This window comes from Nerophis lumbriciformis, linkage group LG07, assembly GCF_033978685.3.
Source record: "Nerophis lumbriciformis linkage group LG07, RoL_Nlum_v2.1, whole genome shotgun sequence".
Classification (NCBI taxonomy): Eukaryota; Metazoa; Chordata; class Actinopteri; order Syngnathiformes; family Syngnathidae; genus Nerophis; species Nerophis lumbriciformis.
Window position 1 is genome coordinate 45,922,501 of NC_084554.2, and position 27,766 is coordinate 45,950,266.

General features: G+C 40.1%; 2 protein-coding genes across 2 annotated transcripts in view; one reads left to right on the forward strand and one right to left on the reverse strand.

The window, feature by feature from the left end:
• The window catches only part of lypla1 (lysophospholipase 1), a 16,005-nt gene extending 943 nt beyond the window's left edge, over positions 1-15,062 (reverse strand). Inside the window, exons 1-9 of the mRNA XM_061965070.2 lie at positions 14,789-15,062; positions 14,664-14,695; positions 9,656-9,721; positions 9,530-9,577; positions 6,631-6,701; positions 6,483-6,556; positions 6,304-6,405; positions 1,244-1,420; positions 1-1,143 (exon numbers count right to left, since the gene is read on the reverse strand). The exon at positions 1-1,143 is cut by the window's left edge and continues 943 nt beyond it. Coding sequence (XP_061821054.1) covers positions 1,084-1,143; positions 1,244-1,420; positions 6,304-6,405; positions 6,483-6,556; positions 6,631-6,701; positions 9,530-9,577; positions 9,656-9,721; positions 14,664-14,695; positions 14,789-14,857 — 699 coding nt within the window. The 5' untranslated portion in view covers positions 14,858-15,062 and the 3' untranslated portion in view covers positions 1-1,083. The remainder of the gene's footprint in view (positions 1,144-1,243; positions 1,421-6,303; positions 6,406-6,482; positions 6,557-6,630; positions 6,702-9,529; positions 9,578-9,655; positions 9,722-14,663; positions 14,696-14,788) is intronic.
• A 4,104-nt stretch (positions 15,063-19,166) lies between these two features.
• On the forward strand, positions 19,167-26,681 carry mrpl15 (mitochondrial ribosomal protein L15). The gene is made up of 5 exons (XM_061965065.1): positions 19,167-19,340; positions 19,479-19,636; positions 25,814-25,979; positions 26,108-26,231; positions 26,302-26,681. Exons 1-5 carry the CDS (start codon positions 19,236-19,238, stop codon positions 26,637-26,639), a joined length of 891 nt encoding a protein of 296 aa, XP_061821049.1. The 5' UTR covers positions 19,167-19,235; the 3' UTR covers positions 26,640-26,681.
• Positions 26,682-27,766: the final 1,085 nt, after the last annotated feature.

Consider the following 27,766-nt stretch of genomic DNA (forward strand, 5'->3'; position numbering starts at 1 on the left):
TTTGTCTTGTGTGTTTTGTTTTTCCTCGGTTATATCTTTTGGCTGGTGTTATTTTTGGGGAAATAATAAAAATACAAATAAATAAATACAAAATAAAAATACAAAATAAATTATCATTTTTATTTTTTATTTATTTTTTTAGACATGTATCTCGTGCGCACGAGATCATTTCTAGTGCGCACGAGATACAAGTCTAAAAAAAAAAATTAAAAATTGAAAAATTATATTAAAAAAAAATCCCCCATGTCCCTTTAGTGGCTTCGTAATATTATCATCTTCATGAATTATTATGAGTGTTTTGTTTGCTTTTATTTGCTTCGTCTTGTGTGTTTTGTTTTTCCTCGGCTATATCTTTTGTCTGGTGTTATTTTGGGGGAAATAATTCATAAAAATACAAATAAAACAGCATGCTAACGGTACTGTGCTAACAAAAACATTACTGAAATGCCAAAATACTGAACTGCTTAATTTGTTTAAAAAAAAGCTAGCATGCTAATGTTAGCCTGTGTCGAGTACCAAAATATATTAATGAGGTGTGTACCTGAAAAATCTGTTTTAAATGCTAGCATGCTAACGTTAGCATGCATCAAGTACCAAAATATGACTGGAGGTGTATACCTACAAATTTAGCGAGCATACTAACAGGTATTATTCCTCAAAAAAACATTTGATGCTGAGGTATATACATGAAAAATTTGCAAAAAAGCTAAATATTAGAATGCTAATGATTGTGGCTAAAGTTAGCTACGAGCCGCACTCTGGACACCTCTGGTTTAAGCAATACGACACGTATACATCATTGAAAAAACAAAACATTAGCCCTAGTTACTCCTGTACAAACGTGTGCTGCGGGGGAAAATGGCGTTCAGCATCAACAATCAAGCAACTGACGTCACTTTACCGTAACACTGACGATTGCAATACTCCATGGCGGGACGTGTCGCTGCTCCTCGGCGTCAACATCAAGCGCTCCGGTTTGCCTCTGAAAAGGTACGGCGGAAGCGGCGTGATTTTTTTTTTTGTCTTTTGTTTTTTTTATGCTGTCAAGCTGCTCGTGGTCCTGGTGAAGGCCAAAGAGACGTCTTATTCCTCGCTGATGGCGGGGAGCAGCTTCTCGATGAAGCGCTTGACGTCCACCATTTCCTGCACAGAAGCATAATAATAATAATAATAATAATAATAATAATACAAAAGGATTAAATGCTTGAGACAGAAATTCAAGCTGCTCTGTGTGACTGTTGACCTCGGGACAGGCGCTGTGAGGTAGACCGCGGTACGACTTGAAGGAGACGTTGGCCGGGTTGATGAGGCTCTTCATCTTCTCGGCGGTGCGGCTCCCAAACGAGAAGGGCACGAGCGGGTCGGCGTCGCCGTGGCACTGGAGGACGTGCATGTCCTTGTTGGCGCTGCCGCCGCACGCCTGCGAGAGACCAGAGATTAGGAATTATGCTATCAACTAGATGAGGCAATTCCTCAAGGAATTGCGTGTGAATGCCCCAATGCTGGCGTTGAACTGAAATCCTGGAATTTTTGTTATAATTGTTGGAGTAGAGCACACAATTCCCAAACAGGCTGAATATTTTGATGTTGGAACCGTTTCAATCAGATGAAAAATGTGGGAGTTGTGGAACTTTGAAGAATGTCCCATTGATATCAACGGGAATTTCCCAAAGATTTGGGAATTTGGGGAAAAGCGGGAATATTTTTGAAAATTGTAAAAAACTTGAATGGTCTGAATGAGTTGAAATGGTTGGTGTTGGAATTTTTCTAATCGGTTGAGAAATGTTGAAGTAGTAATATTTTTAATTGAGAAATTATATTAAAGAATTCCTGGAATTTCGGGAAAACCGGGAATTTTTCCAGTTCGAAAAACAACTTTGTTTTTTGTCCTGATTAAGAGGAATGTTTGGTTGAAAAATGTGGAAGGAGTCATCGCCAGAAAAAAGGGTCAAAAAAGGGTTTCGAAAAAACAGGAATTCCTGGAATTTCTTTGAACTTGGAATACAAATAGTTTGAATGTCCAGGATGAGTGGAATACGTTGAAGGTGAAATGGTTTGAATCGGTGGAAAAATGTGGAAAAAGTTTGAAAAATGGCCAATTCATTTTGAATGGCAAAAATTTCCAGGAAAACCTGGAATTCTGGAAAATCTAGGAATTTTTGGAAATTTGTCAAGGGAAAGCCCACAATTCCCGAATAGGCTGAACAGCTTGAAGTTGGAACGGTTTGAATCGGGTGAAAAATGTGGTAGAGCGCGCTAAAATCTGAAAAAGAAGAAGTTTAACTTGAAGAGGCAATTCCTGAAGGAATTGCGTGTGAATGCTCCAATGCTGACGTTGAACCGAAATCCTGGAATTTTTTTTAGAATTGTTGAAGTAGAGCACACAATTCCCAAAAAGACGGAATATTTTGAAGTTGGAACAGTTTGAATCAGATGAAAAATGTGTGAGTTGTGGAACTTTGAAGAATGGCCCATTGATATCAATGGGAATTTCCCAAAAATATGGGAATTTCGGGAAAAGCGGGAATTTGGGGGAAAATGTTAAAAAACTTGAATGTCTGAATGGTTGGTGTTGGAATTTTTCAAATCAATCGAGAAATGGTGAAGTAGTAACATTTTTAATTGAGACCTGGTATTAAAAAATTCCTGGAATTTCGGGAAAACCGGGAATTTTTCCAGCTTGAAAAACAAATTTGTTTTTAGTCCTGAGTAAGAGGAATGTTTGGACGGTGGAACGGTTTAAAAAAAAAAAAGTGAGGAGTAGTCCCCAGAAAAAAGGAATTCTGTGAATTCCTGGAATTTTTTTTAACTTGAAAAAAATAATAGTTTGAATGTCCAGGATGAGTTGAATATGTTGAAGGTTTAATGGTTTGAATCAGTGGAAAAATGTGGAAATGGTGGAAGTTTGAAAAATGGCCAATTCATTTTCAATAGCAAAAATGTCCCGGAAAATTTGGAATTCCGGGAAATCTGGGAATTTTTGGAATTTGTCAAGGGAACAGTTTGAAGTTGGAACGGTTTGAATCGGGTGAAAAATGTAGAAGGTAGAGCGTGCCAAAATCTGGAGAAGAAGAAGAAGTTTAACTAGATGAGGCAATTCCTGAAGGAATTGCGTGTGAATGCTCCAATGCTGGCGTTGAACTGAAATCCTGGAATTTTTTGTTATAATTGTTGAAGTAGAGCACTCAATTCCCAAACAGGCTGAATATTTTGAAGTTGGAACAGTTTGAATCAGATGAAAAATGTGGGAGTTGTGGAACTTTGAAGAATGTCCCATTGATTTCAATGGGATTTTCCCAAAAATTTGGAAATTTTTGGAAAAGCGGGAGTTTTTTTGAAAATGGTAAAAAACTTGAATGGTCTGAATGAGTTGAAATGGTTGGTGTTGGAATTTTTCTAATCGGTTGAGAAATGTTGAAGTAGTAATATTTTTAATTGAGAAATGGTATTAAGGAATTCCTGGTATTTCAGGAAAACCGGGAATTTTTCCAACTCGAAAAACAACTTTGTTTTTAGTCCTGATTAAGAGGAATGTTTGGACGGTGGAACGGTTGAAAAATGTGGAAGGAGTAGTCGCCAGAAAAAAGGGCCAAAAAAGGCTTTAGAAAAAAAATTGAATTCTGGGAATTCCTGGAATTTTTTTGAAAAATAATAGTTTGAATGTCCAAGATGAGTGGAATATGTTGAAGGTTTAATGGTTTGAATCGGTGGAAAAATGTGGAAGTTTGAAAAATGGCCAATTAATTTTCAATGGCAAAAATGTCCCAGAAAACCTGGAATTCCGGGAAATCTGGGAATTTTTGGAATTTGTCAAGGGAACAGTTTGAAGTTGGAACGGTTTGAATCGGGTGAAAAATGTAGAAGGTAGAGCACGCCAAAATCTGGAGAAGAAGAAGAAGAAGAAGTTTAACTAGATGAGGCAATTCCTGAAGGAATTGCGTGTGAATGCTCCAATGCTGGCGTTGAACTGAAATCCTGAAATTTTTGTTATAATTGTTGGAGTAGATCACACAATTCCCGAATAGGCTGAATATTTTGAAGTTGGAACAGTTTGAGTCAGATGAAAAATGTGGGAGTTGTGGAACTTTGAAGAATGTCCCATTGATTTCGATGGGATTTTCCCAAAAATTTGGAAATTTTTGGAAAAGCGGGAGTTTTTTTGAAAATGGTAAAAAACTTGAATGGTCTGAATGAGTTGAAATGGTTGGTGTTGGAATTTTTCTAATCGGTTGAGAAATGTTGAAGTAGTAATATTTTTAATTGAGAAATTATATTAAAGAATTCCTGGAATTTCGGGAAAACCGAGAATTTTTCCAGTTCGAAAAACAACGTTGTTTTTTGTCCTGATTAAGAGGAATGTTTGGTTGAAAAATGTGTCAGGAGTCATCGCCAGAAAAAAGGGTCAAAAAAGGGTTTCGCAAAAACAGGAATTCCTGGAATTTCTTTGAACTTGGAAAAATAATAGTTTGAATGTCCAGGATGAGTGGAATATGTTGAAGGTTAAATGGTTTGAATCGGTGGAAAAATGTGGAAAAAGTTTGAAAAATGGCCAATTCATTTTGAATGGCAAACATTTCCCAGAAAATCTGGGAATTTTTGGAAATTTGTCAAAGAAAAGCCTGTGATTCCCGAACCGGCTGAACAGCTTGAAGTTGGAAAGGTTTAAATCGGGTGAAAAATGTGGAAGGTAGAGCGCGCCAAAATCTGAAGAAGAAGAAGAAGTTTAACTTGAAGGGGCAATTCCTGAAGGAATTGCGTGTGAATGCTCCAATGCTGGCGTTGAACCGAAATCCTGGAATTTTTTTTAGAATTGTTGAAGTAGAGCACACAATTCCCAAACAGCCTGAATATTTTATACTTGGAACAGTTTGAATCAGATGAAAAATGTGGGAGTTGTGGAACTCAACAGGAATTTCCCAACAATTGGGGAGTTTGGGGAAAACCGGGAATTTTTTAGAAAATGGTAAAAAAACGAGTTGTGTTGGAATTTTTCAAAATCAGTCGATAAATGTTGAAGTGGCAACATTTTTAATTGACAAATGGTATTAAGGAATTCCTGGAATTTCGGGAAAACCCGGGAATCTTTCCAGGTCAAAAAACATCTTTTTTTTTTTTGTTTGGACGGTGGAACGGTTGTGGGTTGAAAAATGTGTAAGGAGTAATCACCAGAAAAAAAGGTCAAAAATGGTTTCGAAAAAACAGGAATTCCTGGAATTTCTTTGAACTTGGAAAAACAATAGTTTGAATGTCCAGGATGAGTGGAATGTGTTGAAGGTGGAATGGTTTGAATCGGTTATAAAATGTGGAAATGGTGGAAGTTTCAAAATGGCCAATTCTTTTTGAATGGGAAAAATGTCTCGGAAAACCTGGAATTCCGGGAAATCTGGGAATTTTTGTAATTTGTCCCATTGATTTCAATGGGAATTTCCAAAAACCAAAACGGTGCACCCTGAAGCGACTGTCAGAAAGCGACTTGAAGATGATCTGTAAAACATCATCTATGCAACATTTTGACCAAAGAACTACTATCACATGTTATGTAGACCACAAGGAAGTGTTATCATTTAAAGAAATATAATAATAATATGACTCCTTTAATGCACCCTATAATCCGGTTCACCTTTTGTATGAAAATAGACCTGACTAGACCCGCTCATCGGCAGTGCGCCTTATATCCCGTGCGCCCTATGGTCCAGAAAATACAGTCTTCCTATTGTCAGAATAATTGTATCTAAGTTATCACAAAACTTTGTGTTACATTGAGTTCAGCTCGCCCGGCGAGAAGACAAAAGCTGTCTTTGAACCTACCAAGAAGGCTAGTAAAAGTCCACTGTGTAGGATGTGAAGCAACATGAAGGTGTTCTGTTTCTTTAATGTATTGTAATCAACAGAAAGATATTGTCTTGACCCGAGATCTACAAAGCGAAGAGGAAGCAGGACCTGACTCCCCTCCAGGGACCTCTTCTTTGAACTTTTTTACGACCTTTTCTTTGAACTGTTGTAATCAAAGGCGATGGCTGTTTACGACCCCCGTCCCTTAGAAACAGCTGTTGCCATGTAATCAGGGAAAGTCCAAATAAAATCTTTCGCCAGAGCGTGGTGAGACTACACAAGAGTACAGTCCAGACGTCTCTCCTCAATTGAGCCAAATGTAATCCTGTCTCTGTTTAATTCCTTGCTTCTTGTCTTGTTTAATAGATGTCATCAGTGTTTGAACCTGACACCTATTAATATTAGTGTTGAATTGTTGTCAAAACCAGAGGTTGAAGTTTAACCACCAAGACAAATGAAGGCAACTTTTACCTGAGGGAAGGAATTGCGCAGAGGAAGCCAGCAGCTGAGCGCCACCACTCCCGCCAGCTTCTGCTGCGTGGTCAGAGCGGTGTACAAGGACAAGGCCCCGCCCTGGACAAAGAAGCACGAGTGTCAGACGGACGCGACGCAGACAAAGTTGCGGAGAACGTTGAGTTCGCCTCGCCGACCTGCGAGAATCCACCCAGGAGGATTCTGTGGGAGGGAATCCCGTTCTTCACTTCCTGGTCTATCAGGGCTTTAACTGCCCAGGAGAAATCAAACTGATGACTTCCTGCCTTGAACGCCACATCCAACACTTGTAATAAACAAACGTACGGTTGTCTGACGCTCTCTTAATACCAGCTTCATCTTCCTCTGCTTCCGGACTCAAGCCGTAAATGTCAAACCTGAACAGAGAAAAGTGTGTAAATATATGCGTGTTTGTTTATGTTTGTGCGTAGGGCTGGGCGATATAGCCTTTTATTAATATCTCAATATTTTTAGGCCATGTCACGATACACCACATATATCTCCATATTTTGCCTTAGCCTTTTATGAACACTTGATGCATATAATCACAGCAGTATGATGATTCTATGTGTCTACATTAAAACATTCTTCTTCATACTGCATTAATATATGCTACTTTTAAACTTTCATGCAGAGAGGGAAACCACAATTAAGTAAATTTAGCAAAACTGTATTTATTAAACAGTTATTAAGCAGTGGCACAAACATTCATGTCATTTCCAAAACAGAAAGTGCAAGATTGTCAGAGACATTTTAAAACAAGCTATTAGTGCACTTTTGTGCATGATGTCACTAAGATGACTTATCAAAACAACACTGAATTAAATTGCACTTTGTGTACAGAACACCACTACAATAGTTTAAAGGCCTACTGAAACCCACTACTACCGACCACGCAGTCTGATAGTTTATATATCAATGATGAAACCTTAACATTGCAACACAGCTTACTAAAGTGCAATATTAAATTTTGCGCAAAATATCCTGCTGAAAACGTCTCGGTATGATGACGTCAGCGCGTGACGTCACGGATTGTAGAGGACATTTTGGGACAGCATGGTGGCCAGCTATTAAGTCGTCTGTTTTCATCGCAAAATTCCACAGTATTCTGGACATCTGTGTTGGTGAATCTTTTGCAATTTGTTCAATGAACAATGGAGACAGCAAAGAAGAAAGCGGTGTTTCATTGTTTACATTCCCGAAAGATGACAGTCAAGCTTTACCATTGGCCTGTGGAGAACTGGGACAACAGAGACTCTTACCAGGAGGACTTTGAGTTGGATGCGCAGACGCGGTACCGTGAGTACGCATGCAGCTGCGGCTTCCAAACATTTGATCGCTTGCCCGTACGTGCGTGCCGCTATGTGCATGTCACGTACGTAACTTTGGGGACTTTGGGGAAATATATGTGCTGTATGAACTTTGGGGAGGTGAACGGTACTTTGGGCTGTGGGATTGAGTGTGTTGTGCAGGTGTTTGAGTTGTATTGGTGGGTTATATGGACGGGAGGGGGGCGGTGTTTGTTATGCGGGATTAATTTGTGGCATATTAAATATAAGCCTGGTTGTGTTGTGGCTAATAGAGTATATATATATGTCTTGTGTTTATTTACTGTTTTAGTCATTCCCAGCTGAATATCAGGTCCCACCCGCCTCTCACAGCATCTTCCCTATCTGAATCGCTCCCACTGCCCTCTAGTCCTTCACTCTCACTTTCCTCATCCACGAATCTACTTCCGGTACAGGCAAGGCTTTTTTATCAGCGACCAAAAGTTGCCAACTTTATCATCGATGTTCTCTACTAAATCCTTTCAGCAAAAATATGGCAATATCGCGAAATTATCAAGTATGACACATAGAATGGACCTGCTATCCCCGTTTAAATAAGAAAATCGCATTTCAGTAGGCCTTTAAAACAAATAAAGTGCACTTTTGTGCATGATGTCACACAAGATATTTCAATAAGTGTCAAATAAAAATGAGCTGCATAATAGCAAATCAAATAATGTACGTCCTTCGTTATGTGGTAGGTTCCTGCGGACGTTATCTCCTTCTGTTGTTGACTATTTTTTTCATACGGTGTTGATCTGGAAATTGTTGCTTGGGCATTTTGTTGGTGTGGCACCGAACGGAGATGTTGACATGCGGAGTTTCAAGCACTCCCCATTCTCTAGCGCAGTGGTTCTCAAATGGGGGTACGCGTACCCCTGGGGGTACTTGAAAGTATGCCAAGGGGTACGTGAGATTTTCTTAAAATATTCTAAAAAATAGCAACAATTCAAAAATCCTTTTATAAATATATTTATTGATTAATACTTCAACAAAATAAATGTTTAGAATTAAGTTCATGAATCCAGATGGATCTCTATTACAATCCCCAAAGAGGGCACTTTAAGTTGATGATTACTTCTATGTGTAGAAATCTTTATTTATAATTGAATCACTTGTTCATTTTCCAACAAGTTTTTAGTTATTTTTATATATTTTTTTCCAAATAGTTCAAGAAAGACCACTACAAATGAGCAATATTTTGCACTTTTATACAATTTAATAAATCAGAAACTGATGACATAGTGCTGTATTTTACTTCTTTATCTCATTTTTTCAACCAAAAATGCTTTGCTCTGATTAGGGGGTACTTGAATTAAAAAAATGTTCACAGGGGGTACATCACTGAAAAAAAGTTGAGAACCACTGCTCTAGCGGGTGACTTTTCAAAAGCTACAAATTAGTAGAGCTGCTACTTTATGTAGCAACGCTTTTTCCGCATACTTGACATATTATGGTTGTCTGTTCAACATCTACCCGCTTGAAGCCAAACCACCGCCAGACGATGGACCCCGGGCTGTTTTTCTTGGGAATTAATTATTCTTCCTTCATTTGTTACCAGATTCGCACCTTCTCTCTCTCTTATTACCACTCGCACCGCAGCTAACGTTACCTCTCTGCTCGGCGAGGGCGTATGACATTGCACGCGCGACAGTATGTGACGTATGTAAGAAGGTGCGCTTGTTTTATGTCTCTGTGAGAAGGAGAGACAAGAGTGAGAATCGCCTGTAGTGTAATGCCCGCAGCTAAAAGCAACTGCGTGAGAACGTATACTCGAATATCACGATATAGTCATTTTCTGTATCGCACAGAGACAAACCTGCGATATATCGAGTATATTCAATATATCGCCCAGCCCTATTTGTTCGTGCACTTACCAGGAAGGCATGGACATTCTCATGTTTAAGGACACGGGCATGTTGGGACTGTGGTGGGGCACACAATGCAGACTTTTACATGCTTTACAGCGACAAATATTACCAAAAAACGTGGTGAATACTCACGCGTGTGGGCAAATGTACTTGACGTGTGCTGACTTGATGCCAGCGAAGGCTTCAGCCCATCCATGTCTGTCAAAAATCACCCAGTTTCATTCAAACCACACAGTGCACTTATTCATTGAACAGACGTTTTAGTATTATTTGTTTGGGAGCCGGTTTTTATGCACATTTGTTTTTAGTGTCAGCAATTGCCCACTCTGCACGTGCATGACACCCCACTGGCAACTCCACTAGAAAATGAGTCGAAACCTCACAGCATTTGGATTCACTTTAATTTTTAAAAAATTTAGTTTTTTTTCCCATATAAAATTATATATATATTTTTTTATTATTATTTTTAAATTGTATTTTCAAAAACGTATTAATTTTCATTTGGATTTACTTTTCGGGTTCATTATTGTGACAGGCTACTATAAGCGTACACACACCAGGTAGGTAGTATCATTTTGTACTCACAATGTTATCATGTCCTAACTACCGTATTTTTCGGAGTATAAGTCGCACCGGAGTATAAGTCGCACCTGCCGAAAATGCATAATAAAAAAGGAAAAAAACATATATAAGTCGCACTGGACTATAAAAAAAACTGCGACTTATAGTCCGAAAAATACGGTATTATTGTAGTTTTATTTATAGTTTTTATATCAATTGATGTATTTTATTCTTACTTTTTATTGGTTATTTTTTTTCTATGTTGCTAAAATAATACACTTTTTTTTTAAGTGAGGGAAAATTCAAACTAGTGATGTATGGAGTAAAATGACTGCCAAAACTCCATAAACACCCAAAAATGGTTTGACTCACACCCAACGATTCGCAAGCAAAAAAAATATTTTCTGCAAGAAAAAAATGATATTAATAACAGTGGTTCTGACGGCCTCAAATTGACTCAGCTGCACTTGTCGTTGTAGAATGCGAATTACGGGTGCTCTGAGTGCAAATGTAGTAGGCAAGGTGGAATATGACAGGCAAAAGTTATAGCTTAAAATTGTTTTTAAACTTGCAATTTTTATTTTTTTATTTTTTATTTTATTTTACTTTTTACTATATTTTTTTTGAAAGTGTTGTTTATTTTACTGCGAATCGTTTTTTTGATTGAAGAAAATAGTTTTTACAAGCATTTTTTTTTTTATTGAAGTAAATATTCTTTTAACTCGCGTATCAATTTTTTTAAATTGAAAATAAATTGTTTTTTCACTTGCGAAACGTTTTTTTAATAAAACAAAATAGTTTTTACATGCAAATCGTTTTTTTTATCAAATTTTTTTAAACTTACAAATCGTTTATTAAACTAAAACAAAATAGTGTTATTAATTGAAAAAAAAATTGTGTTTTTAACTTGCAAATCATTTTTGTACTGGCAGGATTTCTTTTATTTACTTGCGAATCATTTTTTATTGAATTTGTTTTAATTGAAGAGAAAAAGTTTCATTACTTAGCTCGGTTGGTAGAGTGGCTGTGCCAGCAACTTGAGGGTTCCATGTGCGATCCCTGCTTCCGCCATCCTAGTCACTGCCATTGTGTCCTTGGGCAAGACACTTTACCCCCTGCTCCAAGTGCCACCCACACTGGTTTAATTGTAACTTAGATATTGGGTTTCACTATGTAAAAGCGCTTTGAGTCACTAGAGAAAAGCGCTATATAAATATTAGGGGCATGGGAAAAAATCGATTCGAATTTGATTCGCGATTCTCACATTGTGCGATTCAGAATCGATTCTCTTTTTTTTTTTTAAATCGATTTTTTTATTTTTTATTTTATTTTTTTTTTATTAATTAATCCAACAAAACAATACACAGCAATACCATAACAATGCAATCCAATTCCAAAACCAAACCCAGCAACACTCAGAACTGCAATAAACAGAGCAATTGAGAGGAGACACAAACACGACACAGAACAAACCAAAAGTAGTGAAACAAAAATGAATAATATCAACAACAGTATCAATATTAGTTACAAATTCAACATAGCAGTGATTAAAAATCCCTCATTGACATTATCATTAGACATTTATAAAAATAAAAAAAAAAGAACAATAGTGTCACAGTGGCTTACACTTGCATCGCATCTCATAAGCTTGACAACACACTGTGTCTAATATTTTCACAAAGATAAAATAAGTCATATTTTTGGTCCATTTAATAGTTAAAAGTAGGGCTGCAACAACTAATCGATTAAATCGATTAAAATCGATTATCAAAATAGTTGGCGATTAATTTAGTCATCAATTCGTTGGAACTATGCTATGCGCATGAGCGGAGGCTTTTTTTTAAATGTATTTATTTATTTATTTAATTTTTTTTGTTTTATAAACCTTTATAAACCTGCAACATTTACAAACAGCTGAGAAACAATAATCACAATAAGTACAAAAACAGTACAAAACAGCGCCAAGGCGGCGCTGAGGCTACGTCTCATGAGGTGGAGGTAAGTTAGCCAATCATGTGTCACGTGCAGCTCACGTGACGACGTCGTCTCCTTTGCGGAAACATTCGAAAAATGGCGCAGGAAAACAGTACGGATAGTTTAGCGGAGAAACATCTTGAGGTTATTGCTTCAATGGAGAAAAGTGTACGACCTAAGTCGTCAAAAGTGTGGGAACACTTCACTTTACAAACTTTAAAGAAGAGCGTTTTCTGCAAAATGGCACGGAAGTACAACATTGCTTCAGGAGCACCTGAAAAGGAAACATGTTGGAGCCATGGATGAAGGGAAGAACTCACGGTATGTAACTTTTTAAGTCCATAGTGGCAACAGGCATTCATGAGTTCAGCTTTTTTGTGAGTGACGTTAACGTTATGCCTTTGTTGCAACGCGGGGCTGATAATGTGTCTCCGGCACATTTGACTCCGTTTTGAGAGAGAAAACGCACGGTCGGTTACCAATTTCGAAATAAACGTAACGGACAGAAATATCTCAGGTTGGTTTCATAATGGATCAATGTAGCCAGGCCCGATAAAGCTGTATAAATATATTTAGATTTGAGTGACACTTTAGTATAACTAAACGTTATGAAGGTGCTGGAATATTTCATGCTATTATTCAGAGGCAGCCTAAAATGAATCCTTTATTATTCACAACAGAAAAGTGTACAATATCTGATTGAGTTCTGATCTGATGAGTTACATTTCTGTGTTATTATTGCTGTATGCTGCACCCCCAATGTCCAGAACATGGTGCCAGTATGCTGGTTTTTTTTCAATAAAATACTGGAAAGGATAGAAATGTAGTTTGTCTCTTTTATCCGATTATTAATCGATTAATCGAAGTAATAATCGACAGATTAATCGATCATCAAATCAATCGTTAGTTGCAGCCCTAGTTAAAACAAATTTACATTATTGCAATCAGTTGCCGGTAGTAAGTCGGACACGTTTCCAGTGAGGGTTGGACTCCGCCAAGGCTGCCCTTTGTCACCGATTCTGTTCATAACTTTTATGGACAGAATTTCTAGGCGTAGTCAGGGCGTTGAGGGGATCTGGTTTGGTGGCTGCAGGATTAGGTCTCTGCTTTTTGCAGATGATGTGGTCCTGATGGCTTCATCTGGCCAGGATCTTCAGCTCTCACTGGATCGGTTCGCAGCTGAGTGTGAAGCAACTGGGATGAGAATCAGTACCTCCAAGTCCGAGTCCATGGTTCTCGCCCGGAAAATGGTGGAGTGCCATCTCCGGGTTGGGGAGGAGATCTTGCCCCAAGTGGAGGAGTTCAAGTACCTCGGAGTCTTGTTCACGAGTGAGGGAAGAGTGGATCGTGAGATCGACATGCGGATCGGTGCGGCGTCTTCAGTAATGCGGACGCTGTATCGATCCGTTGTGGTGAAGAAGGAGCTGAGCCGGAAGGCAAAGCTCTCAATTTACCGGTCGATCTTCGTTCTCATCCTCACCTATGGTCATGAGCTTTGGGTTATGACCGAAAGGACAAGATCACGGGTACAAGCGGCCGTAATGAGTTTCCTCCGCCGGGTGGCGGGGCTCTCCCTTAGAGATAGAGTGAGAAGCTCTGCCATCGGGGAGGAGCTCAAAGTAAAGCCGCTGTTCCTCCACATCGAGAGGAGCCAGATGAGGTGGTTCGGGCATCTGGTCAGGATGCCACCCGAACGCCTCCCTAGGGAGGTGTTTAGGGCACGTCCGACCGGTAGGAGGCCGCGGGGAAGACCCAGGACACGTTGGGAAGACTATGTCTCCCGGCTGGCCTGGGAACGCCTCGGGGTCCCACAGGAAGAGCTGGACGAAGTGGCTGGGGAGGGGGAAGTCTGGGCTTCCCTGCTTAGGCTGCTGCCCCCGCGACCCGACCTCGGATAAGCGGAAGAAGATGGATGGATGGATGGCAATCAGTTGATAAAACATTGTCCTTTACAATTATAAAAGCTTTTTACAAAAATCTACTACTCTGCTTGCATGTCAGCAGACTGGGGTAGATCCCGCTGAAATCCTATGTATTGAATGAATAGAGAATCCTTTTGAATCGGGAAAAAAATAATTTTTGAATCGCGAATCGTGTTGAATTGGAAAAAAAAAAAATCGATTTTGAATCGAATCGTGACCCCAAGAATCGATATTGAATCGAATCGTGGGACACCCAAAGATTCACAGCCCTAATAAATATACTTCACTACTTGCAAAATTAGTTTTTCTTTGTTTTTTTAATTGCAAATCCGTTCTTTCTTTTTTTAAAAGAATGTTTTTTTTCGTGCGAATTTTGTTTTTGTGTAAATTTGGCAATAATTTCACTCCATAATGATGTCCCTATCAAAACATGGAAATATGTGTGTAACATTCTTTGGTGTAAAATGAATTATGCTGATCGAAGTGATTGTTTCTTAGATTTAAAAAAAAAAAAACAGTTTTAAAACAGAAATATAATAACCAGCTCCACAAGATCCGTTTCCCTTCCAAGAGCCATGAATCCCATTCCTCATGCATGGGCAGTTCCAACGTTGAACACTTTTTTTTCAAACAGTCATATATTGTTGCTAAATAGTTAAAAAAACATACAAAATGTGACCTACCCAGTGTCACCGAGGCCATGCAGGAAGATCACCTGTCAACAAAGACAGTGCATGTTTAGCATGACGTCACACAGTCAGGTAAAGAAAGGAACATGTTTCACTCGCAAAGAAGAGGATTAACTGACCGCGGCGGTGGCTTTGCGGGCGGCAGGCACGATGGCAGGTAGAGGAGCAGACATGTTGTTACCGCACATACAGCGATAAGACGCACCGAGGTAGTTAGCTCAACGTCCCGTTAGTCGAATGTTGTTCACCGTCAAACTGTTTACAAAAAAAGACACCGCCGCCCTTACTTCTTCTCGTACGCGTCTTCTTCAGGGAACTTTTGTTATTAAAAAACACCGGAAGCTACTAATAATCTACCTCCAGTACGCCAGCCGTGCAACAGGAAGTCCCGCCTTTCCCGCAATGTGATTGGTTGCAAATCGATATTACGCGATTTGATTGGTGACATAAACGCCAATCTGCGCTGATCGCTAAAACCACTTTAAGAAGTATGTGACATAAGGCAAAGTAGAGACGATGCAACGCTTTGTAAATTAAACGTCATCTCATTAATATATGGATCTTTGACGCACATTCTTAGTGGGGGGGATGAATATTTTAATGCTCTCAACATGACGGTTTAACTGGTAATACACGAGCGAATCAATACGTTACATTCCGCGTTTGATACTGTGGGTTAATTATAATGACACCAGCTTAAAACGGCATAACGGCATGGTAGTGTGTTTTATTTTGAAAGGGACACTCCACTTCCGATCACGTGACCAATTTGGACATGTGAGGGAAAACACCATCGTTATGTATTTGAAAACGATGATGCCGTGTTCCAAATTTAAGTTATTTACTGAAATTGAGTGAGCCTATGGCTTTGCACTTTGTTTATTTTATATATATATATATATATATATATATATATATATATATATATATATATATATATATATATATATATATATATATATATATATATATATATATATATATATTGCATTCTATTTGAGTTACTTTGAATTTATAACCCCCTGGCGCTGCTTTGTACTATTTTTGTACTTATTTTGATTATTGTTTCTTGTCTGTTTGTAAATGTTGAAATTTATAAATAAAAGTTTATTAAAAAAAACAAATTAAAATAAAAAAAATATATATATATATCGTTATGTATTTCCCTATTGTTATAAAAAATAAAAAATAAAACACTGGAAGATACTAATAATCTACCTCCGGTACTCCAGCCCATACTTGCCAACCTTGAGACCTCCGATTTCGGGAGGGGGCGGGGGAGGGGGGCGTGGTTAAGAGGGGAGGAGTATATTTACAGCTACAATTCACCAAGTCAAGTATTTCATTCATATATATATATATATATATATATATATATATATATATATATATATATATATATATATATATATATATATATATATATATATATATAAGAAATACTAAGTCAAGTATTTCATATATATATATATATATATATATATATATATATATATATATATATATATATATACACAAGAAATACTTGACTTTCAGTGAATTCTAGCGATAAATATATATTTCTTTTATTATATATATATATATATATATAATACATACTTGAATTTCAGTGTTCATTTATTTACACGTATACACACACATAACACTCATCTACTCATTGTTGAGTTAAGGGTTGAATTGTCCATCCATTTCTATTCTCTGTCACTATTTTTCTAACCATGCTGAACACCCTCTCTGATGATGCATTGCTGTGTGGCACGCACAAAAGTGCTTTCATCAAAGGCACTAGATAGCAGTATTGTCCTGTTTAAGAGTGTCACAACATTGCTGTTTACGGCAGACGAACTGCTTTACGGTAGACGAAAACGTGACTGCTGTTGTTGTGTGTTGTTGCCGCGCTGGGAGGACGTTAATGAAACTGCCTAACAATAAACCAAGAACTCGCCCTCCATCATTCTACAGTTATAACGTGATTGGGCAGGTACGCTGTTTATATTGTGGGAAAGCGCCTGAATTTCGGGAGATTTTCGGAGAAAATGTGTCCCGGGAGGTTTTCAGGAGAGGCGCTGAATTTCGGGAGACACCTGGAAAATCCGTGAGGGTTGGTATGCTCCAGCCGTACAACAGGAAGTCCCGCCTTTTCCGCAATATGATTGTTTGCAAATCGATTTTAAGCGATATGATTGGTGACATGAATGCCAATCTGCGCCGATCGCTAAAACCACTTTTAAAAGTAGACGTTAAACGTCATCTCAATTAAAAGTATGAATTTTGACGCAAATTCTTAGTGGGGGAGATGAATGTTTTTAATGTTCTCTACATGACAGTTTAACTGGTAATACATGAGCGAATCAACACGCTACATTCAGCGTTTGATACTGTTAATTAAACGACACCAGCTTCTTTTGTTTTTTTATGTATTTTATAAACCTTTATTTATAATATGCAACATTTACATACAATCCAGAAATAATAATAATCAAAACAAGGACAGAAGCAGTACAAAACAGCGCCAAACTCAATAAAGTAACTAAAATAGAATGCAAAATATGTATATGTAACAAAATGTAAAGCCATGGGTTCACACAAGTTCCGTAAATAATCCAAAATTGAAACACAGCATCATAGTTTTCACAGCTTTTTTGGTTGTTAGAGGTAGAGAGCGTTTTAAAGTATTGGGGTAATCTTAGATGAAAAGTTGACATGGAAAGCTCATATATTGCATGTGAAAAATTAGGTATCTAAAAGCTTATTTATTTTGAACAAGGTTAAATACAGTTTCCCGTATAATACAATGAGAATGTTATATTGCTCAATTATTCTACCTTATTTCAATTATTGTGCAGAAATATGGGGACATACATATCACAGAAACACAATGCCTTTATTTCTTTCACAGAAAAGAGCAATTTGTATTATTTTTACAGTAGGATACAGAGACCACACAAATCCACTCTTCATTAGGTCAGGATTATTAAAACTAAAATACATTGTAGAATTGCATACTCTATTAGTGATGTTCAAAGCTAGAATTAAAGTTCTTCCGAAGGACTCACAAAAGTTATTTGTGTTCACGTCTGAAGATGAGAACCACAGAAGGCCGTATGATTTTAAGCATCCAAGAGTGTGAACAAATTTGAAGCAAATGTGCTTGTCTGTTGCTGATGTGAAAGCATGGAATTCTCTAGACAAAGACTTAAAAAGTTGCAGGAATATCTTTGAATTTAAAAAGAGTTACAAAAAGAGACAACTGGAATTATAACAAACTGATTTTTGATTTTGATTGGACGTGTCATTTTGAAAATGCCATCCATCCATCCATCTTCTTCCGCTTATCCGAGGTCGGGTCGCGGGGGCAGCAGCCTAAGCAGGGAAGCCCAGACTTCCCTCTCCCCAGCCACTTCGTCCAGCTCTTCCTGTGGGACCCCGAGGCGTTCCCAGGCCAGCCGGGAGACATAGTCTTCCCAACGTGTCCTGGGTCTTCCCCGCGGCCTCCTACCAGTAGGACGTGCCCTAAACACCTCCCTAGGGAGGCGTTCGGGTGGCATCCTGACCAGATGCCCGAACCACCTCATCTGGCTCCTCTCGATGTGGAGGAGCAGCGGCTTTACTTTGAGCTCCCCCCGGATGGCAGAGCTTCTCACCCTATCTCTAAGGGAGAGAGCCCCGCCACCCGGCGGAGGAAACTCATTTCGGCCGCTTGTACCCGTGATCTTGTCCTTTCGGTCACAACCCAAAGCTCATGACCATAGGTGAGGATGGGAACGTAGATCGACCGGTAAATTGAGAGCTTTGCCTTCCGGCTCAGCTCCTTCTTCACCACAACGGATCGATACAGCGTCCGCATTACTGAAGATGCAGCACCGATCCGCCTGTCGATCTCACGATCCACTCTACTCGTGAACAAGACTGCGAGGTACTTGAACTCCTCCACTTGGGACAAGATCTCCTCCCCAACCCGGAGATGGCACTCCACCCTTTTCCGGGCGAGAACCATGGACTCGGACTTGGAGGTGCTGATTCTTTTGAAAATGCTTAAACGAAAATTAAAAGTATGTTGGAGTTGGGGTCTTGGTGGAGGGAACAATGATAAAGTCATCTAAAATAATTTGTGTTAAAAAGGGGGCAGATAAATATAAGAATAGTATTCGTCCATCTGCTCCTTTCTGATCATGGAAATGTATAAGAAACAAAAAACAATGAAAGTGTCAACTGTATACGGCTTGTATATATGCATTTTCATGAAAGGAATAAAAAGAAATGATGATGAATGATGAAAGTAGAGTTCTAATTATTTTTTAAATGCACAAAAAACAGGTCAGGTATTGAGAAACGTACATTTATGAATATAAAACTTATCCAATAGTTTAATGAGGTTGCAAAGGTAAAATTCCTTTTCATTTTTTTTTTTATAATGACACCAGCGTAAAATACAGTTTGAGTTCATGTTCGTCATAACGGCATGGTGGTGTGTTTTATTTTGAAAGGAGCACTCCACTTCCGATCACGTGACCAAGGTGTCCTTGGCTTGTCAACTTGGACATGTGAGGGAAAAACACCGTCGTGATGTCTTTCCCTAAAAAACCTCCAAGTAAAGCCTTGGAGATCCTGCAGGGTCTGCCGCGTATATCTTTGGTCAACCTGCGACCCGAGCCCGGCTCCACCAAGCTCGTAAGATCCTCATTTGACACACCGTAAACACCATTTAGCTAGCGAGGCTAATGCTAATGCTAATGCTAATGCTAATGCTAACTGTCCTCGTCGCCGCTATAAAGTCCAACACGGATGTGTGAATATGTCTCTTTGTAGGGAAAACGACGAGGGAGAGGACAGCATGGCGGCAACCGGAGTGGGAGAGGACATAAGGGAGAGAGGCAGCGGGGCACCCGGCCAAGACTGGGCTTTGAGGGAGGAAACACTCCTTTTTACCTGATAATCCCCAAATATGGCTACAATGAGGGACACAGGTACAGGACATCAGTGCTGACACCGCATGAACAATGGCCTACATTATTGTCATAAAAACAACATTATGAATAAGGTTTGGTAACCAATAGGGCACCGAGTGGTATCAGTCTTAGAGAACACAGGCCATGTCCACACCAACACGGAGAGTTTCCATCCATCCATCCATCCATTTTCTACCGCTTATTCCCTTTGGGGGCGCTGGAGCCTATCTCAGCTACAATCGGGCGGAAGGCGGGGTACACCCTGGACAAGTCGCCACCTCATCGCAGGGCCAACACAGATAGACAGACAACATTCACACTCACATTCACACACTAGGGCCAATTTAGTGTTGCCAATCAACCTATCCCAAGGTGCATGTCTTTGGAGGTGGGAGGAAGCCGGAGTACCCACGCTAGAGATGCGCGGTTTGCGGACACAACCGCGGATTATCCGCGGGTCGGGCAGTTGAAATTTTAAAAAATTTGATTTTATCCGCGGGTCGGGCGGTTGAAATAAAAAAAAAACTAGATTTTAAATAGATTCAGGCGGGTGGCAGTTAAACCAATTCGGAAATATATATACATAGTTAAATGTTGTTACCCACATTCGAAAAACGAGCAGGCACCTGCAGCACGCCACAACAGAAGAAGAAAAAAAAAAAAGATGGCAACGCCGGCAGCAAACGTGGTACGCGACAAACTAAAAAAGGGAATACTAAAGACCAGGGGAAAAAAAGGCCAGAAAAGTTCAGCGTGGACTCGTTTTTATGAGGTTGTAAATCAGGATGATAGTAATGCTGGCTACGTGATTTGCAAGAGCTGCGACGCTGTTTATGTCTACGACAGTCACAAAACCGGGACATCTAACATGGTGCATCACATTTGTGCAAAACCCCGAACCTCCACAAACAGCCTGAGCATGAGCAGTTTCGTCCGCCGTTATCCCAGAAGAGTGCCACAGGATGTTAAAACAAGATAGAACGCAGTTTGAGTGGCGCGAGTGCGCTTGGAGGTGCGCTCAGCGCGGCTCCCAGATGATTGCGCACTGGTGTGCGTCTGGGCCGTGACAGCGTGGCACGCATTGAATGTTTCTGCTACATTGGATCAGTCTCCTTTCTTTCACAGGCAAAAGCTTTATAACCTCACTAATGCCTTGCATCGTCTATATTAGATATATAACAACGGGTGGGTGCGGGCGGGTGCGGTTTTGATAAAATGTTAGCTCGGTTGGATGGCGGATGGGTGACGACTTTTGTGATGCGGTTGCGGATGAAATAATTGCCTATCCGCGCATCTCTAACCCACGCAGTCACGGGGAGGACATGCAAACTCCACACAGAAAGATCCCGAGCCCGGGATTGAACCCAAGACTACTCGGGGCGGCATGGCGTAGTGCAGTGGTTCTCAAATGGGGGTACGCGTACCCCTGGGGGTACTTGAAGGTATGCCAAGGGGTACGTGAGATTTTTAAAAAATATTCTAAAAATAGCAACAATTCAAAAATCCTTTATAAATATATTTATTGAATAATACTTCAACAAAATATGAATGTAAGTTCATAAACTGAACATCAAATCAAGTAGGCTATTCCATTACAATGCAACAATGCAATATTCAGTGTTGACAGCTAAATTTTTTTGTGGACATATTTATAATTGAATCACTTGTTTATTTTTCAACAAGTTTTTATTTATTTTATATCTTTTTTTCCAAATAGTTCAAGAAAGACCACAACAAATGAGCAATATTTTGCACTGTTATACAATTTAATAAATCAGAAACTGATGACAAAGTGCTGTATTTTACTTCTTTATCTCTTTTTGCTCTTGCTCTTGCTTTGCTCTGATTAGGGGGTACTTTATGGCGTCACATTAGTGCCAAAAATCCGAGCGCATAAAAACTGTTATCGCGCGCTGATTCTCCACTGTGTGCGCGCGCGCGACACCCTTTTGCGCGCGCGCGGTGCCTTTTTGCGCGCGCGCAACGCCTTTCTGCGCGCTCTCTGTGTACTCCTGGCATCTCTCCTCGCGCTCTCATGTTTCTTTTTGGCACTTTGGGGGCGGGTATGCTTAGACGGCCCCTTCTTTCTGATTGGTCAGGCGAAAAATGCTCAGAGCCAATCAGAAGTATAGCAGGGCGGGTCATCGTCAATATGTATCAAGATTTACGGAGGAAGAAGTGGATAAAAAAAATGTCGCGCACTGATGAAGGTTATTTCATACCACATAAACACAATACAGGGTAATACAAAATGTGACTCAAATAAATAATAAGACAACAAACACCATAATCACATCTTTCAGCCAGAACTGGTCCACCAGCAATAACATCCAACCATAACATTATTTTATATTTGCACTTCTTCTTGAACATTTGTTTTCTAATTTATGGAATTTCTTTTGATTCAGCCATAAAATTAATGAAATAATCTTTGAATTTTGTTTTTAAAATGTTAAAAATAGCTTTTAATAATGTATTCTGAAACAGTTTAAAATAATCAGAGAACTGACTAACACTGACCCTACACAACTATGTTGCACAATTAAGTCTTTTTTTTTTTTTTAAAGCGAAAGAGGTAATTTCAACAGGTACAGCATCCTATGTCATATCTACATGTAATAAGATTTGTAACAAGGCAAACCGTTTGTAAATTGGTCGAAAATCGAGCAAGTTATGGTAATTTAATTAGTACATGTACCATTGACATCAATGTACCGTAATGATTGAGGCTAGCTGTCCGAGGTAAGATGGCTACAACGTTGCTACGCTGGAGAATGATTGGTCATATGAAAAATGCTCTCAGCCAATCAGAAAGAGGAGGGGCCGTCTAAGCATACCCGCCCCCAAAGTGCCAAAAAGAAACATGAGAGCGCGAGGAGAGATGCCAGGAGTACACAGAGAGCGCGCAGAAAGGCGTCGCGCGCGCGCAGAAAGGCACCACGCGCGCGCAGAAAGGCACCGCGCGCGCAAAAAGGCACCACGCGCGCGCAAAAGGGTGTCGCGCGCGCACGAAGTGGAGAATCAGCGCGCGATAACAGTTTTTATGCGCTCGGATTTTTGGCACTAATGTGACGCCATAGTACTTGAATTAAAAAAAATGTTCACAGGGGGTACATCACTGAAAAAAGGTTGAGAACCACTGGCGTAGTGGGTAGAGCAACCGTGCCAGAAACCTGAGGGTTGCAGGTTCGCTCCCTGCCTCTTACCATACAAAAATCGCTGCCGTTGTGTCCTTGGGCGGGACACTTCACCCTTTGCCCCCGGTGCCACTCACACCGGTGAATTGAATGATGATTGATAGGTGGTGGTCGGAGGGGCCGTTGGCGCAAATTGCAGCCACGCTTCTATCAGTCTACCCCAGAGCAGCTGTGGCTATGAAAGTAGCTTACCACCACCGGGTGTGAACGAATGATGGGTTCTACATGTAAAGCGACTTTGGGTACTTAGAAAAGCGCTATATAAATCCCAGGTATTATTACTCAGGACCTTCGTATTGTGAGGCAGATGCACTAACCCCTCCACCACCGTGCTGCACGGAGAGTTTAAAAAACACATATTTGGGGTTAAAACAATCTCCATCCACACAAGCGTAGTTTCCAAACTGTCTATGTCTACACACAAACACGTACACCTTTCATCATGCACATTTTGGGAAGTGTTTTACATTTAGAAAAAAATCATAATATGACTCCTTTAATACGCCTTATAATCCGATGTGCCTTTTGTATGAAAAAAGACCTGACTAGTCCCGCTCATCGGCAGTGCGCCTTATAATCCGGTGCGCTCTATGGTCCGGAAAATACGATATACCGTATTTTTCGGATTATAAATCGCAGTTTTTTTCATAGTTTGGCCGTGGGTGCGACATATACTCCGGAGCAATTTACGTGTGAAATTATTAAAGGGGAACATTATCACCAGACCTATGTAAGCGTCAATATATACCTTGATGTTGCAGAAAAAAGACCTTTTTTTTTTTTAACCGATTTCCGAACTCTAAATGGGTGAATTTTGGCGAATTAAACGCCTTTCTAATATTCGCTCTCGGACTGGCGTCACATCGGGAAGCAATCCGCCATTTTCTCAAACACCGGGTCAAAACAGCTCTGTTATTTTCCGTTTTTTCGACTGTTTTCCGTACCTTGGAGACATCATGCCTTGTCGGTGTGTTGTCGGAGGGTGTAACAACACGAACAGGGACGGATTCAAGTTGCACCAGTGGCCCAAAGATGCGAAAGTGGCAAGAAATTGGACGTTTGTTCCGCACACTTTACCGACGAAAGCTATGCTACGACAGAGATGGCAAGAATGTGTGGATATCCTGCGACACTCAAAGCAGATGCATTTCCAACGATAAAGTCAAAGAAATCTGCCGCCAGACCCCCATTGAATCTGTCGGAGAGTGTGAGCAATTCAGGGACAAAGGACCTCGGTAGCACGGCAAGCAATGGCGGCAGTTTGTTCCCGCAGACGAGCGAGCTAAACCCCCTATCGACTTCCCTGGCCTGCTGACATCAACTCCAAAACTGGACAGATCAGCTTTCAGGAAAAGAGCGCGGATGAGGGTATGTCTACAGAATATATTAATTGATGAAAACTGGGCTGTCTGCACTCTCAAAGTGCATGTTGTTGCCAAATGTATTTCATATGCTGTAAACCTAGTTCATAGTTGTTAGTTTCCTTTAATGCCAAACAAACACATACCAATCGTTGGTTAGAAGGCGATCGCCGAATCCGTCCTCGCTTTCTCCCGTGTTGCTGGCTGTCGTGTCGTTTTCGTCGGTTTCGCTTGCATACGGTTCAAACCGATATGGCTCAATAGCTTCAGTTTCTTCTTCAATTTCGTTTTCGCTACCTGCCTCCACACTACAACCATCCGTTTCAATACATTCGTAATCTGTTGAATCGCTTAAGCCGCTGAAATCTGAGTCTGAATCCGAGCTAATGTCGCTATAGCTTGCTGTTCTTTCCGCCATGTTTGTGTTGGCTTCACTATGTGACGTCACAGGAAAATGGACAGGTGTTTATAACGATGGTTAAAATCAGGCACTTTGAAGCTTTTTTTAGGGATATTGCGTGATGGGTAAAATTTTGAAAAAAACTTCGAAAAATATAATAAGCCACTGGGAACTGATTTTTAATGGTTTTAACCATTCTGAAATTGTGATAATGTTCCCCGTTTAACACATTGCCGTAAAATATCAAATAATATTATTTATCTAATTCACGGAAGAGACGAAGCAAATGTCAGCAATCGTCACACACACACACGTCAACCAATAAGAATTTGGCGGGGGAGGGTCATGGCAGAAGTGCATTGTGGGTCATGGGATGCTAACTGCTATATGCTACTGCCGTAGCTATTAAAATGGATCATTTAAAAAAAAAAACCTGAGAAGGGCTGAACAAAAATGGCACCGAAAAGGAAATCATATACTGCATATTGCAAGCTGGACGTAGTGAAATATGCAGCAGAGAACAGGGATCGAGCAGCAGAAATAAAAGGACGCTAGCGGCGCATACCAGGAGCGACAACGAGGAAGAAGATTTCATGGGAATTATGAGTGACACATTGTTTGGTAAACGTATAGCATGTTCTATATGTTATAGTTATTTGAATGACTCTTACCATAATATGTTACGTTAACATACCAGGCACCTTCTCAGTTGGTTATTTATGCCTCATATAACGTACACTTATTCAGCCTGTTGTTCACTATTCTTTATTTATTTTAAATTGCCTTTCAAGTGTTTGTTCTTGGTGTTGGATTTTATCAATTAAATTTCCCCCCAAAATGCGACTTATAGTCCAATGCGATTTATATATGTTTTTTTCCTTCTGTAATATGCATTTTCGGCCGGTGCGATTTATAATCCGAAAAATACGGTATATGTATTTTTTTATTTAAAAAAGTAAATCTTAAATGTTAAGTTTCATTTAAATATGACTCATTTTCCAGCAGCGCTGCATGTTCAGTAACAAACGACTGGCAACTGGGAATCGGTTCTCATCGTTCACTTGAAAGAGCCGTACAAAATACTCTATATTTGTTCGCGAACATCACATCTTTGACCAGGTATTGAGAATCCTTGGATAAGGGGAACACTTAACGATCTGGTGTCTGGTTTCACTCACATTTCCGCTGTGAGACGTCTAATCAACACACTCGTCTGTCTCTCCCCCCCTCGGTCCAGCCGCCGTCCTCAGTACCCGCCGCTGTCTCTGCGTCGCCTCCAGTACCTCATCGACCTGGGCCGGGTGGACCCGAGTCAGCCCATTGACTTGACGCAGCTGGTGAACGGGCGAGGAGTGACGGTGCAGCCGCTCAAGAATGACTACGGCGTCCAGCTGGTGGACGAGGTAACACAGTTAATTAGCATTTTTCCATGCAACTTGTCAAATATACAACCTGCCAGCAGAGGGCGCCAACTGACAGTATGGCCACTCTTGTTTTTTCCCCCCTGATGGTTCTTTGTCTTCTCCTGCAGGGCGCTGATATTTTCGCAGCCAAAATCAACATTGAGGTCCAGAGGGCCTCAGAAAAAGCCATCGCTGCCATCGAGAGGAACGGGGGGGTCATCACCACCGGTTTCTACGACCCCATCAGCCTGGGTAACGAGTCGTCGGGGATAATCCCGCCTCATCGTCCTCAATGACGGCTCCCTCTTCCTTTTGGTCGCAGATATCCTCATCAAGCCCGTCCCGTTCTTCCTGCGAGGTCAGCCCATCCCGAAGAGGATGCTGCCGGGCGAGGATCTGGTGTCCTACTACGCCCACGCCGAGAACCGCGGCTACCTGGCCGACCCGGACCAGATCCAACACGCCCGGCTGGCCCTGGCGCAGAAGTACGGCTACACGCTGCCGGACCTCTCCAAGGACGAACTGTTCCGCATGCTGTCCATGAGGAAGGACAGGAGGCAGATCTTCTTCGGCCTGGCTCCGGGCTGGTTGGTCAACATGGCGGAGAAGAAAATCCTCAAACCCACGGATGAAAAAGTGCTGCAATACTTCAGCTCTTAACTCAACTTCATGTACATTTTCTCTAATAAAACACTCAACTCCTCGTCCGGGGTCTTCATTCCGCTTCCTTTGCAAGGTGTTTATTTACACCTTTGGCTCCAAGTGGCGGACGCATGACGGCCTCGTGGCCGATGGAAGGAACACTAAGTGCAACAGGTGAGCGGGAAGTGAGGAAAATGAGATAAGTGGAAGAATGAAAACAGGAAACAGATGCCCGCTGGAGAAATGTGCTGCTTGGGCCTTGCAAGGGGACTTTGAAATTGGTCATATGGCAGCTGTATCCTGCGCCTTCAAAAGACCCACACACATTTATTTCTTGGGGATACAATCGGAGGCAAACATACATCCTACACTTGAGGATGGGAAGATTGTTGACGCTTGCTGTGGAATTTATTGTACAGCAAGAAAATACTGCACGTATGTTTTATAGCAGTCATTTATTGAAATAAAATGCCATGTATTATTTATTTGTATTTATTATACCACTTATTTCTCTAAATGCAACTAAAATATATTGCAAAAATGTTCATTTTTTTATTTGACATATTTATTATACTGGGAAGTAATTCTCCTAAAAAGATCATTATACTTTTTTAAGTAAACGTCAGCATCTATTAAGAAAAATCTTACTTTTAGCCTTTTTGATAGTCATTTGACAAAATAATTGACCATTCAATAACTAATTTGAGTAAGCACTAAAGCATGTATTTTAGCACCTTTCTCTCTCTCAGGGAAATAGTTACATTTATCATTTCACTGACCTCCTTTTACTATACAGTGAAGATATTTCTGCATCTGCTAAATTATAAATTATCTTAAGTAAACATCAGCATCTTTAGTAAAAAAAGTTTTGAGTTTTAGCCCGTGTGGATTTTATTTACAATATTTACATTCTAGCCGACAAAATAAATACCCTTATGTTGATAAATATTTAATTTTTCTCCATTTTTATGTACATATTGGCATCGTTATTGAAAATTATGACTTTAGAACTCTGCTTATTTCTATTTATTTGTATTTTATCTGAAAAGATTAGTGATTTTTGTTAATATAATTATTTTGATTTTTTTAAGTAAACATCGTCTTTATTGAAAATTATGACCTTTGACCTCTGCTTATTTCTATTT

Excerpts from the sequence above, each read along its gene's own strand:
- mrpl15 (XM_061965065.1), top strand. The coding sequence starts at position 19,236 with ATGTCTTTCCCTAAAAAACCTCCAAGTAAAGCCTTGGAGATCCTGCAG. Across the intron at positions 25,980-26,107 it reads GCGTCCAGCTGGTGGACGAG|GGCGCTGATATTTTCGCAGC; the intron begins GTAACACAGTTA and ends CTTCTCCTGCAG. Across the intron at positions 26,232-26,301 it reads CTACGACCCCATCAGCCTGG|ATATCCTCATCAAGCCCGTC; the intron begins GTAACGAGTCGT and ends TTTTGGTCGCAG.